Source organism: Bombina bombina, chromosome 3 (genome assembly GCF_027579735.1).
Source record: "Bombina bombina isolate aBomBom1 chromosome 3, aBomBom1.pri, whole genome shotgun sequence".
NCBI lineage: Eukaryota > Metazoa > Chordata > Amphibia > Anura > Bombinatoridae > Bombina > Bombina bombina.
This window is the reverse complement of record NC_069501.1, coordinates 329,271,481-329,290,891: the sequence shown is the minus strand read 5'-3', so window position 1 is coordinate 329,290,891 and position 19,411 is coordinate 329,271,481. Positions and strand designations below refer to the sequence as shown.

Sequence of the window (19,411 nt, the reverse complement as noted above, 5' to 3'; positions counted from 1 at the left end):
CTTTATATGCAGAGATTTCACTAAATAAGTCCAGCACCCTCAGAGCTTTTGGTATATTTTTTCTAGTATTTTTAAAATATAATAGCAGGTCATCGGCATAAAGTGAGAGAACACATTTTTGGGCCCCAAGATTTATTCCCTCTAATTATTGTCTTAGATAAATTGCTAAGGGCTCTATGGCCACAATAAAAAGAAGAGGAGAAAGAGGGCATCCCTGACGTGTCCCTTTTTCTAATTTAAAAAAAGTTGTTTGGCTACTGTTAACCTAAATAGCCGAGATCGGATAATTGTATATAGTTTTGCTAAAATTTATCAGATTCCCAAAGAAACCAAAATTTGCCAGGGCATTATATAAATGTTCCCAACTTATAGAATCAAAAGCCTTGGCATCAATCATAACCACAGCAAAATCTTGTTTAAATGCTACTTTGTCTCGATGTAACTTATTTAAAAAATATTCCAGTATCATATATGTCTTACGAATATTCTTTGTGGAAGATCTACTAGTCATAAACCTGGATTGATCTGGATGTATAACTTCTTGCAACGTTTTTTTTTTTAATCTATTAGCTATTATAGAAGTAAGTAATTTATCATCTGTATTTAGCAGAGAAATAGGTCTATATGACCCAGGATCTGATGGGTTTTTATCTTTTTTAAGAATAAGAGTGATGATTGATGCTGAGAAGAATTGCAACATTGTTTTTTGTTTTAATAAAATAATCATTAAATAAACAAGTAAGTATAAGAACAATCTCTGGTTTAAGTAATCTATAAAACTCGGCCGGTAATTGGTCCAGACCAGGAGCTTTACCAAGTTTAGTTTCCTCGATAACCTTCAAAACTTCATCCGGCGATATAGGCGCATTGATTGATTCAACCTGCTCTAACGTGACTATGGGACAAACAATCTTATTCCAAAAAATCAGATTACTTTGTGCATCTTTCGGTTTGGCAGCATATATCTTTTGGTAGTAATTAAAGAAGACATTTTTAATATCAGTAAATTCTGTATAATTCTGACCTCCCATAACAATATTCTCAATTGTATTATTATTTTTCCTACTCCTATCCACTCTTGCTAAATATTTAGCAGACTTACCAAATCGACCAGCATATAATACATTCATTCTGACCTCCTCATTTGTCATTTTTGAACTAAGAAAATGATCTCTATCTAGTCTGACTATTTTGTATTTATCCCAATATTTTCTAAGTGGAGTATTTATATATTTTCTATAGGCCTTAGTAATGGTATTTGCCAGTTGTAATTCGTGTGCTTTAAATTTCTTTTTAGCTGCAATCATATAAACTTTTATCTCACCCCTAAAATACGCCTTTGCGGCTTCCCAGAACACCTCTGGTTTATTTGCGTAACTATGGTTATTTACGCTATATTCTCGCCACTTATTTTGTAGCCAGTTTTGGAATGATATATTATTTAGTAAATGTTTTGGAAATTAGAAGTAATTTACTGTACCCATCAGAACCGGTTGGGCTCCAATCTCCAATAATATTATAGCATGGTCCGATAATACAATATCATTTATCTCTGCCTTAGTACCATCTCTAAGGAAAAGATCAGAAACTAGAAAAAAATCAATCCTTGAAAAAGATCTATACGCACGAGACTCGCAAGTATATCCTTTACTATCAGGGTGCTGTATATGCCATATATCATGTAGCTTTAAACTTTTACATATTTGAGAGAATGTCTTAGATTTTTGCGAGACCGTACAGCTCTGTCTAGGCGGATATCTATCCAATGAAGATATTGGTGTTAGATTAAAATCACTGGCGAAAACAATATTTTTTTCTGATTTTAAACAAAGTCTAGCCGTGATAATATCCCAAAAAGATTGATCTGGATTATTGGGGCCATATATGTTGCAAAATATATACTTAACCTTTAGAATCTAAATTGAGAGAATTATCCATCTATCATTAGGATCTATTTCTATCTTCTGAATATTATACTCCAGATCTTTATTAAATAAAAAAGCGACACCCTTCTTCCTCCTGGAACAATCTGATGCTATTACTTGACTAACCCATTTACATTTAAGTTTTTCTGCCTCCATTTTTTTAGATGAGTCTCCTGTAATAATACAACATCGGGTTTAAATTTAGCAAGATGTTTGATTATTAATTTCCTTTTTTTTTGGTGACGTTATCCCACCTATATTCCACAAGAGACACTTAATCTTTTCTTTCCTCATCTAAATTTCTTAGATTTAATGAACCTTATAGATGGTGACAACTTTTAGAGATAACAGGAGGCAAGGTGGAGACGGGAAGTAAGTATAGTTATCATTTTAACATTTACCTGAACAAAACAACAAAGGGAGTAAAGAACACATAAATTAAAAACGTTCAGACCCATGACACATTTATGCTTGAAATCCAATTTATACTTTCCTAATTTCCTATCAAAGTACTTTCTTATTTTTACAGAATTCTCTGGCATCTGTCTCATTGATTATAGTGACATTGCCACCTTGTTCCTCGACTATTATCTTAGCAGGATATATAAGTCTAGCCTTAAAGCCTGCATTTATTCATTTAGTACAATAAGGGGCTAGCTCTTTCCTTTTAAGTGAGGTTTCACTAGAGTAGTCTTGGAAAATGAATACCTTAGATTGGCCTATAAATAAACTTCCCATCTTTCTATAAAGTTTTAATATATTAATTTTGTCTTGATAGTTTAAGTATTTAACCATCACTGGCCTATTGTAATTTTTATCTCTTTGATTGTCTCCGATTTTCCCTAACCTGTGGGCCCTTTCAACTAATATTGGAGAATTATTTTGTGCCATGCCCACCGCCAGGGGTAATGTTGAGCTAGCGAAGGCCATTAGATCTAAGTAATCTCCATTATCTGGGAGACCTATAATTTTAAGATTATTTTGTTGTGAATGATCTTCTAGCTCATGTACTTTATCCTGCAATTTTCTCAATGCTTTGCTGTTATCCTCTAGATTTTGTTCTTGTTTATATAATAAATCTTCGTTACCTGATACTCTGTTTTCGACTTCTGTGAGTTGATTAGAAAATTGTCTTAACTCCACCATTATACTTGTCATTTGAGTTTTTAACAACTCGAATTGTGGTAGAAAAATGTCAGGCATCTGAGTTACTAGTGGTTGTATGTCAATTTTGTGCAGTACTGACTCATTAGAATTATCTAAATGTGTTTCAGATGTCCGTACTTTTTTATCCTTTTGTTTTGCAGGCATGGCCGGGGAGTTAACTTTAGTGTTTGTGATGTATTTATCCATGTGTTTCTGTCAGTGACTTTTTTTTTTGTGTTAGTAATGTGCCCTAAAAATAAAAAAAAATAAAAAAGAATGAATGGATAGCTGTCTATAGGGGGGCGGGGGTGACCCCTAAGCTCCTATTCTATCTGAAATTTGTGAGTCTATTGCAATCCTGCAAAACTGATTCCGTCTTTATTTAATGTGAACACCCAAATCCAAATTCATGAAAACGTATTAACCGACCACGCCTCTTGTTAGTATATGTCAGAGATTTTGTTATCTAAGTACAAAAACAGACATTGCCTCTAAAAGATTATTATATACAGTAAACATATTATTGTGGCTCACCTCTGAATAAGATAATGTACCAACAAATTATACTATTACTAAGGAAAACAATTTAATACTCTCTAGATTTCTAAGAGATTATTATAGAGTATAGATATTGCTGTGACTCAAGTTTGAGAGAAATACAGTACCAATAGGCCTATAATTAAAGGACACAACTTGATACTCTCTGACTATCCATATAATCTATATACATTTGTTTGATTTACTATAATTTCAATACCTCTGGTACCTTATAACATATATTATGCAACATGTTAGAGTGATATTTTTCCACAGAGTTTCTGTACCATACTTAGTAACCTCTATTCCTTTATACCTATAAATATTTTAATACCACAAATCTATATAGGGATACATATTAGAGATCAAATCCTTTAAACTCAGAAAAACATGTTAACTATCCACTATAGAATCTGTATGAAATGCCAGAAACCATAAAATTATTTTATCATGTGTCCATATGTCATCTGTAATAATTGCGACAATCGAGTAACCGCCTTAAGTCCAATTTTCCTTTTACAGCACAGGAGGCTCTTATCATAAACTTCAATCATATAAAATAAACGTAAATCGTAAGAGCCGACGTAGAGCTGCTATTGAAAAGGGCAGAGGGAAGGAACAGTCAAATCGCTTATAGCACTGTTTATATTGTAAAGCATGAAATACTTGCGCTTTCAGCAGACACCTTCCTGCTGCAATTTCTTGTTATCGGCAGTGTGCTCGTCTCCTCCCGACAGTTGTTTCCATCCAGGCAGCACTGTGGTCCTGGATGCGCTACTGGAACTGAGAGACACACCTCTACCAACAGTCTGCGGATTTGTGAACCTCCTGCTGTAGCAGTTTGCTGTGGTTGTACTTTTACTGGTCTTCCAGGTGTCTGCAAACACTTCAGGTATAATATACTTCTGCAATGTAATCTGCTTCTGCTATGTGATTCTTTTTACCGCGGGAGCTGCACAGGAAGTGATTCTTTTCATTTTTAAATATATATACAGAAATAATGCAATTATTGAGAGCGGAAACAGTTTTTTAATCATTTGACATTTTAGTGATATTGCACAGGGGTGTACTCACTTCTGTTGTATACTGTATACTATATATATATATATATATATATATATATATATATATATATATATATATATATATATATCAATAAAACAATGTGTCTATCTATCTACTGTATAAAGAAATATGTTTTTAAAAAATTAACATTTTTTAAAAGTAAAAAGCATAGGAAATGCAAGCATTTCTATTAAAAATAAAACAAATCATTAAAATTGCAAATGATATTGCATATTTAAAGGTGTTTGACTGGGAAGGGCTCAAAATGTGTATATGTATACATAGAAGTAATTTTCCAGCCTCCAGTAAGATTTAAAAGACCTTTATTAATCTCTTGCAGGGTCCATCATATAAACAACGTTTCAAACCTATACCAGGTTCTTAATCATGTCATGATTAAGAACCTGGTATAGGTTTGAAACGTTGTTTATATGATGGACCCTGCAAGAGATTAATAAAGGTCTTTTAAATCTTACTGGAGGCTGGAAAATTACTTCTTTGAAATTCACATTGGGGTCTGGCTAACCCTTTCCTGTGCCCCAGACAGAAAAAGGTGCTGTCTTTCACCACTACTTTCATATTATATGTATACATGCACATATATATTTAGAAACTGAGCTCTTCCCAGTCAAATACAACATACCATATACATTTTTAAATATAATAAGAACTAATAAGCGCAGAGTGTAATCACTAAACTCCTGAGTTACCTTAGGGTCCCTTTCAAAGGTTTGGAGAATCAACAAGAATAGATAAATTAATCAGGAGCGCTAAAAAGCTAAAAGCGATTATCTGATGGTATTCATAAAGTGCCAAGTGTATGTGCAAAAAATTGTGAAAATATTAATAAAGTGCAGAAAATTTTCTGCACTTTATTAATATTTTCACCATTTTTTGCACATACACTTGGCACTTTATGAATACCATCAGATAATCGCTTTTAGCTTTTTAGCGCTCCTGATTAATTTATCTATTCTTGTTCATATACATTTTTACCCTTTTATATATAAATGTTAATTTTTTTAATTAAAAATGTAGATATATATATATGTGTATGTATCTATAACATTATGTATATATTGATTTTGATTTTGTCATTTTCTACTCAATATACTTGTCTAGTGATTTAATTATTAGTAAATAACCTGGTGCTGGACAATAGTGGTCTTCTTATTTTTTCTTTTCTGGGTTTCAGACAAACTTCAGGATTTATTTATTCTGGTGACGTTTCAAGGATAATCTCTCCTTCCTCAGACTATTATCCTCGAAACATCACCAGAATAAAGAAATCCTTAAGTTTGTCTGAAACCCAGCAAGTGTGGTCTGTATATTTTCTATTTATTACCCCGGCCGGCACCCTGGTTGTTGTCATTTTTGGTTAGTGAGAGTGCAGTTCCTAACATTTCTGCATATATATTAGACATGTGCGTTTTGTTTCGTTCCAAATCGAAATTCGGACGAATTTGCCAAATTCGGAAATTCAAATCGATTCGAATTTCCGAATTACCCTAGCAATGAAACCAAACTAATCTGAATGCATTTGTAACAAATAAATCTGAATTAGTTTGGATTTATTCGTTACATTAAAATGGCCATGGACTAATCACAATTCAGTGTAAAAATTTAATTTATTGAGATAGAACAGTAAAATAATTCCGTTTGTGTAACTTGGAACCATCTGAATCAACATAACACATACCGAACTTCCGAATTTACGAATCGAATCTGAAACGAATACATCCAAATACAACCAAATTTATTTGAATCCGATGAATCCGAAACAAATACATGCAAATGTATTTAAAATGAAATTCGGAAAAATCTGAATTAGTCCGAAACTAACTGAAACAATTTTTTTCCGCTGTGCACATGTCTAATATGGTATTTTGTGAAACTTTTTTTTTACCCTTACACTTTACTTCAGGTTCCAGGTTGCGCTAATTCTTCTAGCATTATTTGGGCTTTCGTTTGAGCGTCACCCATAACTTTCAACTTGTAATAACAGCGCTATTTAGTTTGGTCGGGATATCCATTGAAAGTTATGGGTGTACTAGAGTGATTTTGGCTGCACTAAACCTTCTCTGGTAAATCTGTTTTACCATGGACTTGTTGTGAATTTTAGCATGGTCTAGCTTTACTACTATCGAGTCCAAGCTAGCATTAGAGCAACAATCTGGGCCAATATAAATATGTTCCTTTGAAAGAGGCTTTCCTCTTTAAAAGTTCAGATCTGCAAGCTACCATGGTTATTTGAAGCTCTCAACAAAGGAGAGTGAGGGTATCTATTCACAAATGTCACTTGCTATTCAATGAGTATTCATTTCTATAGTGCGTTTTCTATGATGACTAAATTGCAAGATCCAATAGGACCTGCACGTTCTTCTGTATCAGTACATTAATTATCTTTTGTTTTGTATTTATTAAATCCATGTAGAGTGCTTTGGAATATATTGATGATCTGTAGATATGATGATTATATTTATTCTTATTATTTCTACTGACACTTTTTCTTCAGCTTTTAAAAATTCCTTGTCAACTGTTGATTTAGAAATTCTGCAAAGAGTAGTAGGTGAACATTAATGATCAAGATAATCTTGAGTAACTAATGTCTTTATTGTAAACTATTAATATAGCAGATGACAAGCATGAAAATTAGATTTGTCATGGCAAATTTTATTTTTCCTTGCCTAAAGGTCATTATAAAGTATGTTTTTATTTTATATGCTTCTAATGTTTTCTTACACAATAAAGATAATGGTTTTAGTATATAACTGGCATATAGTGGATGCTGCCATCTACCCCCAAAGATTTTGGCTCGCCTTAACTCGTCCGCCACCGATTCGATCTGGATGATTGACACCCCGATTGGCGCGAATGTGCAGGGGGCGGCATTGAACAATCATTTCACAAGAAATGCTTGTGCAATGTTAAATGCCAACAGTGTATGCTGTCGGCATTTAGCAATGCCGGGCGGACATGATTCGCTGCTGCTAGTCATGTCCGCCCGGCATTTGATAAATCGCCTCCTTTGTGTCTGTAAAACAATGGGAGCTGCCATGTTGCAACTTAGGCTACTGTGGCCAATTAGGGGCAGTTATAAAAAGGTCACTAGAGTGTGCAGCCAATGACTGTGTGGAATATAACAGTGTTCTGCACTTCCATTTCTAATAGGAACTGAAAAGCTCACAGTTTCAAAATAGAAAAGGGGACAAAATCAATAATGAAAGTATATTGTAGAGTTTTTTTTAAGTATATGATTTATCATTTTATATTACCATCTCAAAGTGTTTAATGTCCCTTTAATATTCTTCCTTACTTAAAGTGAATGTAAATCCTAGCGTTTTACAAACCTCATCCAATTGCATTTTTTTTTTCTACAAACGCTAGGATTGACTATTGAAACAAATAGGGGACTTTAATTCATAGAAAGCTCCTTTATTTGTCTCAACTGATCAGCGATTTAAGCTACTAACAAAGCCCGCAGCTAAAAAAATGTTTTGCTAAGAGGTGACGTTTTCACCTCTTAGCCAATAGCTGTGCGGTAAATCCGGCTCCCATGGGCGCCAATCCGGATTAACCGCACGGCTATTTTTTTTATACATTTTAAAACATCTTTCCATTAAATTGTTTGCTTTCCAATTCAATAACGATTTTGGGTTTCATGGTCCTTTAATACATTTAGGTTTTATTTTAATTTAATTTAATAATTATTTTGTAGTGTCAAATGATTATTTTAATAATATTTTCCTTTTTTTTCTGAACAGATACAGAAATGAAGAAATTAATCAGAATGTATAACTATATACATTTTTGGCTGTTTCCTTTAATTCTAATTTGCCTGGGGCTTACTCAAAATGTTCTGTCATGTCCTCACCCATGTGCTTGTTATGTGAAAACGGAAGTCCATTGCACCTTCCGATCGCTAGCGACAGTACCAGGAAGAATACCTAAACATGTGGAAAGAATCAATTTGGGGTTTGTATCTTTTTTCTTACTGTTTTTCATTAGATTTCAGACTTCCATATTGAACAGATGTTAAATTGGCTATACTTATCTTGCACGTGTGACTGTTTACTTTTGTAAGAAAATGAAATGTATTTCTCAGAGTATATTTATCTCCTCTGAGTTGTATCCAACTATATTTTATCCAGGAGTAATTATCCAATGATATAAAAAAATCTTATACTTTCATATGCAAAAAAAAAACAAGAATTGTAGTAAGCGGTTATTCCTTTTATTGGGTTAACAATGCAAGTCAAGCTTCTTATTTAGGTCTGAAGAATTACATTCATAATTTCATACAGATTTTAATTAACTTGTGGCGATAACCTCATCCAATTGCATCTTTTTCCTTCTGATAGTTGCATTAAAACAATATGGAAATTATGCATAAAGTTTAATCAATCACTCCAGTCCACTGATAATAGTGCCAAACTGTTTATTAAATAAAAATTGGCACTGGACATATAGGATTTTACTTAAAGGGGCAGAAGCCCAAAATATTTCTTTCATGATTTAAATAGAGCGTACAATTTTGAAAAACTTCCCAATTTTTTTCATTATCTAATTTGCTTAGTTTCTTAGTATCCTTTGTTGAAAAGCATACATAAGTAGGCTCAGGGGCTGGGAGCTAGCTGCTGATTGGTGGCTGTTCATATACACCTTTTGTCATTGGCTTACCAATGTGTTCAGCTAGCTTTCAGTAGTGAGTGACTGCTCATTCCACACAGGGTACCTAGAAAATTAAGCAAAATAGATAATAGAAGTAAATTGGAAAGCCGTTTACAAGTTTATGCTCTTTTTGAACCATGAAAGACATTTTTTGTTTCATGTCCCTTTAATTTGACTAACAAAAATGTTGCTCTAATTCTGATTCGTTAAGGAGTTCAACACCACTTGGAAATGCTGCCACACATTGAAACTCTTGAGCAGGACATGGCTATTGACTGACGACTGCTCCTATTTATCTAACTGGCCTTGTCCTGTTCAGGAGTTTCACTGTGTGTTCGCTTCTAAGTGGGAATCTAGTTATGTGGCGATCACCTTTGCAAGGGTTCTGCATTTAGGGCAACGTAATATTAGATGCCTTATTGATTAGAAATGGTACGCTTATTAGGGCAAGGCTATGCAGTATTAATCGCGCATCACTTCATATCAATAATAAATCACTAATAAATTAATTAAAAAGAAGAAACCAAAATATATTTACCAGAAGCAATACCTCAATGTACTTTGTATGTGCCATATTTATAAAGTGATGCACAATGTGAGTAATACTGTACACAATGTACCTAATCATGTATAGATTAGTTCATTTGATGTTCAAGTGGTAATAATCCTGGTATTAAGGTCCTAACTCTACCCAACTTCTGGACTCATACCACAATTAACCACAGTAACTGCCAGACTCCACCCGCACTGCAAATATACCCCTAATCTTTGGGCCACCAACCACAATTAACCAACTAATTACCAGAGCCCCTATCTGAATTAACCCTACCTGCTAGATACAACCTTGATTAACCCCCATGCAGATACCTATCTGTCAGACCTTCCTTGTTAATTAATCCATTAGCCACAATAATTGAATCTCTCGCCACCAGAAGGCCCACTGGAATAAACCCTCAACTTTCCAGAACCCTGATTCACTTAATTCTCTTATGTAAGAAACCCACAAGGAAGCCACAAAGGAAACTCTTCTAATGAACCTTGCCCTCTAATCTTGCCAAATCTTGCCCTCATCTGCAGCCTGTCTCCTCCTTGCTGGCCTCTTCCTTATATGTGGGCACATGCCCCTTTCTAAACAAATAGAGAAGACTGGAATTCTACTTTCTTTGGTGTTGCATTAATAAAGTTATATCATATGATATTAGCCATATGAATTTCTGTATGGTAATATATATTCTTTGATTAAAACAAAAGGACTTTGGTTTTCACATATTTATTAAAACTAATTTAATCTTACATATGATTTTTTTTATGAGAAGATCATTTATTATCTAATATTATGTCTATGTTAAGTATTACAACTACAAAATAATATTCCACATTTAAAAACAAAGTTTATGTAATAAAAATGATCTTTTTATTGCATTGAAATGCAGTTGTATTGTATAAATAATGTAAAAGTGGAGCCAAGTGCTGCCAATGACAAGATGGTCCACTGAGACAAAGGTGAAGAAAGACTAGCAGCAGTTGTTGACAGAGCTTTTGTGGTTCGGGGGAAGGAAGAAATAGACAAACATTGTTTTCTATTGTTCAATAGAATTTTCACTCAAAATATTCCCCTGCATGGTTTCCATATTCAAAATTAGTTGTGTAACATTTGGATTTGATTTTTATCACAGGTTCAACAGTATTCAGTCCATAGCTGAAAACTCATTTGTAGGACTCTCAAAACTTGAAATGCTACTGATTCATAGCAATGATGTCCACAATGTTCCTAATGGCGCTTTTAAAGATCTTGTTTCATTGCAGGTAATGTATCTAACTTTATTTGACCATATTTGCATTCCAGTTTTATAAAGGATGGAAGTAAATTAAAATATTTCCATTGAGGGATGCATTTTTGCTCTATAAACCAGAATAATAATAGTAATCATGGTTTGTAAAAGCTTAATGACTCCTTATTGATCAAAACATAACGTTTTAGTGTGTGATAAACCTTAACTATTGCCCTAAAGGAGGTTCTCAAGTTTCCTATGAATGTCGTTTCTTTTATTGCAGCTAGAATTGTATCCATGTGTATCCATCTTTTCCTGGAGGTCAATTTATAAATATTCTCCAAACTTCTTAGAATGCTGGGTTTAAAAGGATACAGTACAAACCATATGTGCAATATACTATCCTGCTAGTGTCCCATTTGGTTGGTAAAGTGTGTTTGTTGTACAACACTGCTATGGGAGAACAACACATTGTTAGTACTGAACTTTTTACACCCACATAAATTAATCAGAAATATTAAAACAGAAATTAAACAGGTTAATATTTTCACTTTAAATTTGTAAATGTTTCCATAAAATAAATACTAACTGAAGTTCAAACCATACAACCCCCCCAAAAAACGCAAGGATAAAACATTTGGAACTCATATAATTCTGCCATACATTGGTTTCTTACAGGGCTGCCACTTTTATGTTCAAGCTGATTAATTTATTAGTTAATGCAAATTATATTTGCACACTATATATATATATCCTATATAATAAATGGCCAAGTATGTTTGTCAGATGCAGTCATGCGCAGTAGAGACTGCACGTGACAAACATACCTGGCCATTTGGATCCTGACACTCAACACTCAGCACAGAGCAAGGCTGAAGCGGAGTGTCAGGGGGCATGACCGTTGGGAGCCTCGTGATGGGGGCGTGACGAGGGGCATGGTCGGGTGCAACGAGTTGCATGGTTGGGCAGGGTGCCACGATGGGGGTGTGGCCAGAGAGGCAAAGGGTTTGAAAGACAGAGCCAGAGAGGGAGCAAGAGAGGGGTGGAGAAGGGCCAAAGTGGGAAGGAGAGAGTCAAATAGAGGGGGGGAGAGAGCCAAATAGAGGGGGGGGGGGAGAGCCAAAGAGTGGGGAGAGCAAAAGAGAAAAGAGAGCCAAAGAGGAGAGAGCAAAAGAGGAAAGAGAACCAAAGAGGAGAGAGAGCAAAAGAGGGGAGAGAGCCAAAGAGGGGGGGGAGAGAACAAAAGAGGGGGCAGAGAGAGCAAAAGAAAGGGGGGAGAGAGCCAAAGAGGGGAGAGAGAGAGAGCAAAAGAGGGGAGAGAGAGCGCAAAGGAGAGGGGGAGAGAGCACAAATGAGAGGGGGGAGAGAAAGCAAAAGAGAGGGGGGAGAGAGAGCAAAAGAGAGGGGGGAGAGAGAGCAAAAGAGAGGGGGGAGAGAGAGCAAAAGAGAGGGGGGAGAGAAAGCAAAAGAGAGGGGGGAGAGAGCAAGGGGTGGGACCGCTGTACTGCAAAAAATGGCCCATCTACACAGGCTTTAGTACTAGTGTGTACATATATATATATATATATATATATATCAGTCGTATGCAAAAGTTTAGGCACCGCTGACAATTTCCATGATTTTCATTTATAAATAATAGGGTGTTTGGATCAGCAATTTCATTTTGATCTATCAAATAACTGAAGGACACAGTAATATTTCAGTAGTGAAATTAGGTTTATTGGATTAACAGAAAATGTGCAATATGCATCAAAACGAAATTAGACAGGTGCATAAATTTTGGCACCTCAACTGAAATATCACATCAATATTTAGTAGAGCCTCCTTTAGCAGAAATAACAGCCTCTAGATGCTTCCTATAGCCTGTAATGAGTGTCTAGATTCTGGATGAAGGTATTTTGGATCATTCCTCCTTGCAAAACATCTCCAGTTCAGTTAGGTTTGATGGTTGCCGAGCATGGACAGCCCGCTTCAAATCACCCCACAGATTTTCAATGATATTCAGGTCTGGGGACTGGGATGGCTATTCCAGAACATTGTACTTGTTCCTCTGTATAAATGCCAGAGTAGATTTTGAGCAGTGTTTTGGGTCATTGTCTTGTTGAAATATCCAGCTTCGGCGTAACTTCAACTTTGTGACTGATTCCTCAACATTATTCTCAAGTATCTGCTGATATTGAGTGGAATCCCTGCGACCCTCAACTTTAACAAGATTCCCAGTACCGGCACTGGCCACACAGCCCCACAGCATGATGAAACATCCACCAAATTTTACTGTTGCTAGCAAATGTCTTGGAACGCTGTGTTCTTTTGCTGCAATGCATAACGTCCTTTGTTATGACCAAATAACTCAATCTTTGTTTCATCAGTCCACAGCACCTTCTTCCAAAATGAAGCTGGCTTGTCCAAATGTGCGTTTCCATGCCTCAAGCAACTCTGTTTGTGATGTGTGTGCAGAAAAGGCTTCTTCCGCATCACTCTCCCATATGCTGAATTGTTGAATGATGCACAGTGACACCATCTGCAGCAAGATGATGTTGTAGGTCTTTGGAGGTGGTCTGTGGTCCTTTGCCTCTCCGATATTTTACTTCTGGCCTTAACAAGAACTGTGCTTGTGGTCTTCCCTTTTCTCACTATGTTCCTCACAGTGGACACTGACAGCTTAAATCTCTGCGATAGCTTTTTGTAGCCTTCCTCTAAACCATAATGTTGAACAATCTTTGCTTTCAGGTCATTTGAGAGTTGTTTTGAGGCCCCCCATGTTGCCAATCTTCAGAGGAGAGTCAAAGAGATCAACAACTTGCAATTGGCCACCTTAAATACCGTTTCTTATGATTGGATTCACCTGTCTATGCAGTTCAAGGCTTAATGGGCTCACCAAACCAATTGCGTGTTTCAATTAATCAGTGCTAGGTAGTAACAGGTATTCAAATCAACAAAATGACAAGGGTGCCCAAATTTATGCACCTGTCTAATTTTGTTTTGATGCATATTGCACATTTTCTGTTAATCCAATACACCTCATTTCACTACTGTAATATTACTGTGTCCTTCAGTTATTTGATAGATCAAAATTGAATTGCTGATCCAAACACCCAATTATTCATAAATGAAAATCATGGAAATTGTCAGGGGTGCCTAAACTTTTGCATACAACTGTATATACTGTATATATATAATATTATTTGCCTTAGTAAGGCCTTTTGTTTCTATATTTTTTTCTTTATAATCTCCATTGATTTATACTTTAAAAATAAAAACCACACCAGTAAAATACAAGCCATTATGTTATTTTGTGTATATGGCGCACCATTTACAAAGATACTTGGTATGGCCCAATAAAAGGGATGTCTCACCTATATTCTACAAGCACAATATAGTATTACAGTGCTTTTTATATGGCTTCACATGCTTAAATTGTACAGTTTTTGTACCTGAAAAAAATAAGTATTTTGCAGCACATTTTCCTAATGCCTAACATTAAAGGGACATGAAACCCCTCAACATTTTTCTTTCATGATTCCAACAAAGCATGCAATTATAAACAACTTTCTAATGTATTTCTATTATCAGTTTTGTAAGAATGTTTTCCATTTGCAAGAGCACTAGATGGCAGCACTATTTCCTGCCATGTATTGCTCCAGATGCCTACCTAGGTATCTCTTCGCCACAGAATTTCATGGGAACAAAGCAAATTTGATAATAGAAGTAAATTGGAAAGTTTTTTTTAAAACCTTATGCTCTATCTGAAGCACAAAACAAACATTTTGTGTTTTATATCCCTTTAAAAATGCTAATGATAATGTATCTGTAGTAGCGTTTGTCTTCTCTAATTTAATTTTCTTTATTCATTTTAGGTCTTCAAAATGAGCTACAACAAACTGAACGTGGTCAGCAGCCATACTTTTCACGGCCTTTCTAGTCTAACAAGGTTACATGTTGACCACAATAAAATTGAATTTATTCACCCTAATGCCTTTAATGGTCTAGCTTCTTTACGACTTCTTCATTTGGAAGGAAACTTAATTCAACAGCTCCATGCCAATACATTTTGTACTTTCAATTTTTTAGATCTTTTCAGACAGTCAACATTAAAACACCTTTATTTATCAGAGAATAACATTAAAACTCTTCCCGCTGCCATGATGAAAACAATGCCATTGTTGGAAAGTCTTTATCTCCATGGGAACCCTTGGGAATGTGATTGTCGCTTAAATTGGTTTCCTGAATGGAACGAGAAATTTAATGGTAGGAAATGTTTGTTGAATAATCTCAAAATTGTTTTTGTATGTATGTAAGATGAGTATATGATATTTGAGAGTCATTAAGTAATTTTCTTAGTAGTTTTTTCATAATCTTACATTCCAGTTAAAACTGAAATACGCTTGTGTTTTCAAAAGTGCTTCAGAGAGTGTTTACAGTGCACAAGCATGTGAAGCATCTCTAGAAATGCTTTGTGCTACAGCAATTTAAACTGTGCCTGCTCATGATATAGGTCAGTTTTGACTCTGTGACCTGGACACTATGTTTAAACTATTGGTATTTCATGTGCCCGTGCACAGTGTATTACAAAAATGCTTCAGTTCAAAACCGATATGCATTTCGGTTTTTGCAACATGATCCCTTTTAACATGTTCTTTAAAATTAATCTCTATATTATTTGCAGGTAATAGTTCTATACCTTTCTTTCCTTTTTTTCTTTTCTTTAATGTAGCTGTACCCTTCCCTTTATTCCGCATTCTCTTTCCAATATTTAAGTTTACCCCTCTTCATGGTAAATAAGTAAGGAAAAAACCACTGACCATTTGTGTAAGACGTTATCCTACTTTTTTTGTTATGTTTTAGGGCTGGATTTTTGAAATAATATTATAAAATTGTGTGTTCGTGAGCACAAACATTAGGAGAGGAAAGTTCAAGAAAGTTCTGTGTACTCCACATACTGGACTAGATTACAAGTGGATCACTATTTAGGGCTTTCGCTTGAGCGCTAACACCACCAGAAGTAAAGTTTTTGCCCACGCGGGTTAGTGCTCATAATTGCCTGTTTGCGGGTATGCGATAAATTAGCGCTCCACTTGTAATCTAGCCCTAAATCTGCTAGTGTTTTGCAGATATTATTATTCTTTATTTATAAAACGCCAACAGATTCCGCAGCGCTGTCCATGGGTACAAAGATTTAAGTACAACGGTAAAACAATACAATATAAGAGAAACATTTTCAGACAAATACAGGGGGAATTGAGGGCCCTATTCCTGTGGGAACTTACAATTTAGATATGATTATTGTTACCATTACTGCTATTTTGATTCATGTTAAATAAGTATTTTTATTTTTTTTTAATTTTACCAGTTACCTACAATCTATCTCAACAACCATGATTCCCAACTGATCCCAACTTAACAAAAATGCAACATACATGACATGTTTATATATATATATATATATATATATATATATATATATATATATATATATATATACACACACAGTATCCCACAAAACTAAGTACACCCCTCACATTTTTGTACATTTTTTATTATATGTTTTCATGTGACAACACTGAAGAAATTACACTTTGCTACAATGTAAAGTAGTGAGTGTACAGCCTGTAAAACAGTGTACATTTGCTGTCCCCTCAAAATAACTCAAAACACAACCATTAATGTGTAAACCATTGGCAACAAAAGCGAGTACACCCCTAAGTGGAAATGTCCAAATTGGGCCCAATTAGCCATTTTCCCTCCCCGGTGTCATGTGATTCATTAGTGTTACAAAGTATCAGGTGTGAATGGGGAGCAGGTGAGTTAAATTTGGTGTTATCGCTCTCACACTCTCTCATACTGGTCACTGTAAGTTCAACATGGCACCTCATGGCAAAAAACTCTCTGAGGATCTGAAAAAAGAATTGTTGCTCTACATAAAGATGGCCTAGGCTATAAGAAGATTGCCAAGACCCTGAAACTGAGCTGCAGCACAGTGGGCAAGACCATACAGCAGTTTCACAGGACAGGTTCCACTCAGAACAGGCCTCGCTATGGTTGACCAAAGAAGTTTAGTGCACATGCTCAGCGTGATATCCAGAGGTTGTCTTCGGGAAATAGATGTATGAGTGCTGCCAGCACTGCTGCAGAGGTTGAAGAGGTGGGGGGTCAGCCTGTCAGTGCTCAGACCATGCACCCCACACTGCATCAAATTGGTCTGCATGGCTGTCATCCCAGAAGGAAGCCTCTTCTAAAAATGATGCACAAGAAAGCCTGCAAACAGTTTGCTGAAGACAAGCAGACTAAGGACATGGATTACTGGAACCATGTCCTGTTGTCCAATGAGACCAAGATAAACTTATTTGGTTCAGATGGTGTCAAGTGTGTGTGGCGGCAACTGGTGAGGAGTACAAAGACAAGTGTGTTTTGCCGAAGACAAGCAGACTAAGGACATGGATTACTGGAACCATGTCCTGTTGTCCAATGAGACCAAGATAAACTTATTTGGTTCAGATGGTGTCAAACGTGTGTGGCGGCAACCGGTGAGGAGTACAAAGACAAGTGTGTTTTGCCTACAGTCAAGCATGGTGGTGGGAGTGTCATGGTCTGGGCCTGCATGAGTGCTGCCGGCACTGGGGAGCTACAGTTCATTGAGGGAACCATGAATGCCAACATGTACTGTGACATACTGAAGCAGAGCATGAGTCCCCCCCTTCGGAGACTGGGCCTCAGGGCAGTATTCCAACATGATAACAACCCCAAACACACCTCCAAGATGACCACTGCCTTGCTAAAGAAGCTGAGGGTAAAGGTGATGGACTGGCCAATCATGTCCCCAGACCTAAACCCTATTGAGCATCTGTGGGGCATCCTCAAATAGAAGGTGGGGAGCGCAAGGTCTCTAACATCCACCAGCTCTGTGATGTCATCATGGAGGAGTGGAAGAGGACTCCAGTGGCAACCTGTGAAGCTCTGGTGAACTCCATGCCCAAGAGGGTTAAGGTATTGCTGGAAAATAATAGTGGCCACACAAAATATTGACACTTTGGGCCCAATTTGGACATTTCCACTTAGGGGTGTACTCACTTTTGTTGCCAACGGTTTAGACATTAATAGCTGTGTGTTGAGTTATTTTGAGTACATTTATACTGTTATACAGGCTGTACACTCACAACTTTACATTGTAGCAAAGTGTCATTTCTTCATTGTTGATACATGAAAAGATATAATAAAATATTTACAAAAATGTGAGGGGTGTACTCACTTTTGTGGGATACTGTGTATATATATATATATATATATATAAATATATATATATATATATATATATATATATATATATATATATATATATACAGTATATATATATATATATATTTATATATATATATATATATAAAATTAAAAGACATTAGTTGGTAAAACTAAGAAATCAAAGCATATTTTAGTCCATATTTCCTTTTTAGCAATTGTTTAGAGATTAAAGGGGCATCTATCACAATTTTTAGTGGGAGCAGAGCTTTGACTCTGCATGTGCACATAAAGCCTAAATATGTGTCATGCACCAGAAATTTGAACAGTTTGTCTGCTCAGAGATCTGGCTGCACCTTGTATTATGATGCCAATGGCTCAGTGTCCATGATGCAAGTGACTGTTAGCTCTCTGAGCAGGCACACATTAAAAATGTTGGCAAACATTTTAAGATGATCAATTTATGATATTATGTTACATAACAACATTTTTAATACCAATATAAGATCTAACCAAATGTAAATGTAATCAAATTGTATATTCCAAATGAATTAACAAGAGGTTTTAGGCAGCGCTGGTTATTTAAATTCAAAGAACATACTATGCTTATAATTTTTCCTAATGCGAATATATAGCATTATTTTTTAATTAAATTGAATAATCTTCAAACACAATTACTGGATGGTTTACTATGTTTATTTGACATTAAACTTCTTTTTGTGTTTATAGGTGTCTTAAAATGCAAGAAAAACAGTGCAGAAGAAAGTAACATTTTAATAGAATATGAACCAAATATAAATTTTGATCAAATGGAAGGCATAGGTCAAATTTCAGAATCTGGCATTCGTTAAGTAATGCCAAATTTGCACAGATCTTTGTGTGTTGATTTTTCACACTGATAAATCCGGTGCTGTAAAGAGCAGAGTGCCGATTCCTGCAGTTATATTTGTCCTTCATTTAGCAAACAAATGCCAAATTCTGAAATTTTGCATATGCCTGTTAAATAGTAAATTTGTTGCAAAAAATAGTTAATCAGAGGTTATACACTGCACAGATTATTTA

General features: G+C 35.5%; 1 protein-coding gene across 1 annotated transcript in view; it reads left to right on the top strand.

Moving 5' to 3' along the window:
• Positions 1-19,411, top strand: part of MXRA5 (matrix remodeling associated 5) — an 88,860-nt gene that overhangs the window by 46,043 nt on the left and 23,406 nt on the right. The window contains exons 2-4 of the mRNA XM_053706443.1: positions 8,438-8,648; positions 11,021-11,150; positions 14,974-15,364. Of these exons, the coding sequence (XP_053562418.1) occupies positions 8,446-8,648; positions 11,021-11,150; positions 14,974-15,364 (724 nt within the window). The 5' untranslated portion in view covers positions 8,438-8,445. The remainder of the gene's footprint in view (positions 1-8,437; positions 8,649-11,020; positions 11,151-14,973; positions 15,365-19,411) is intronic.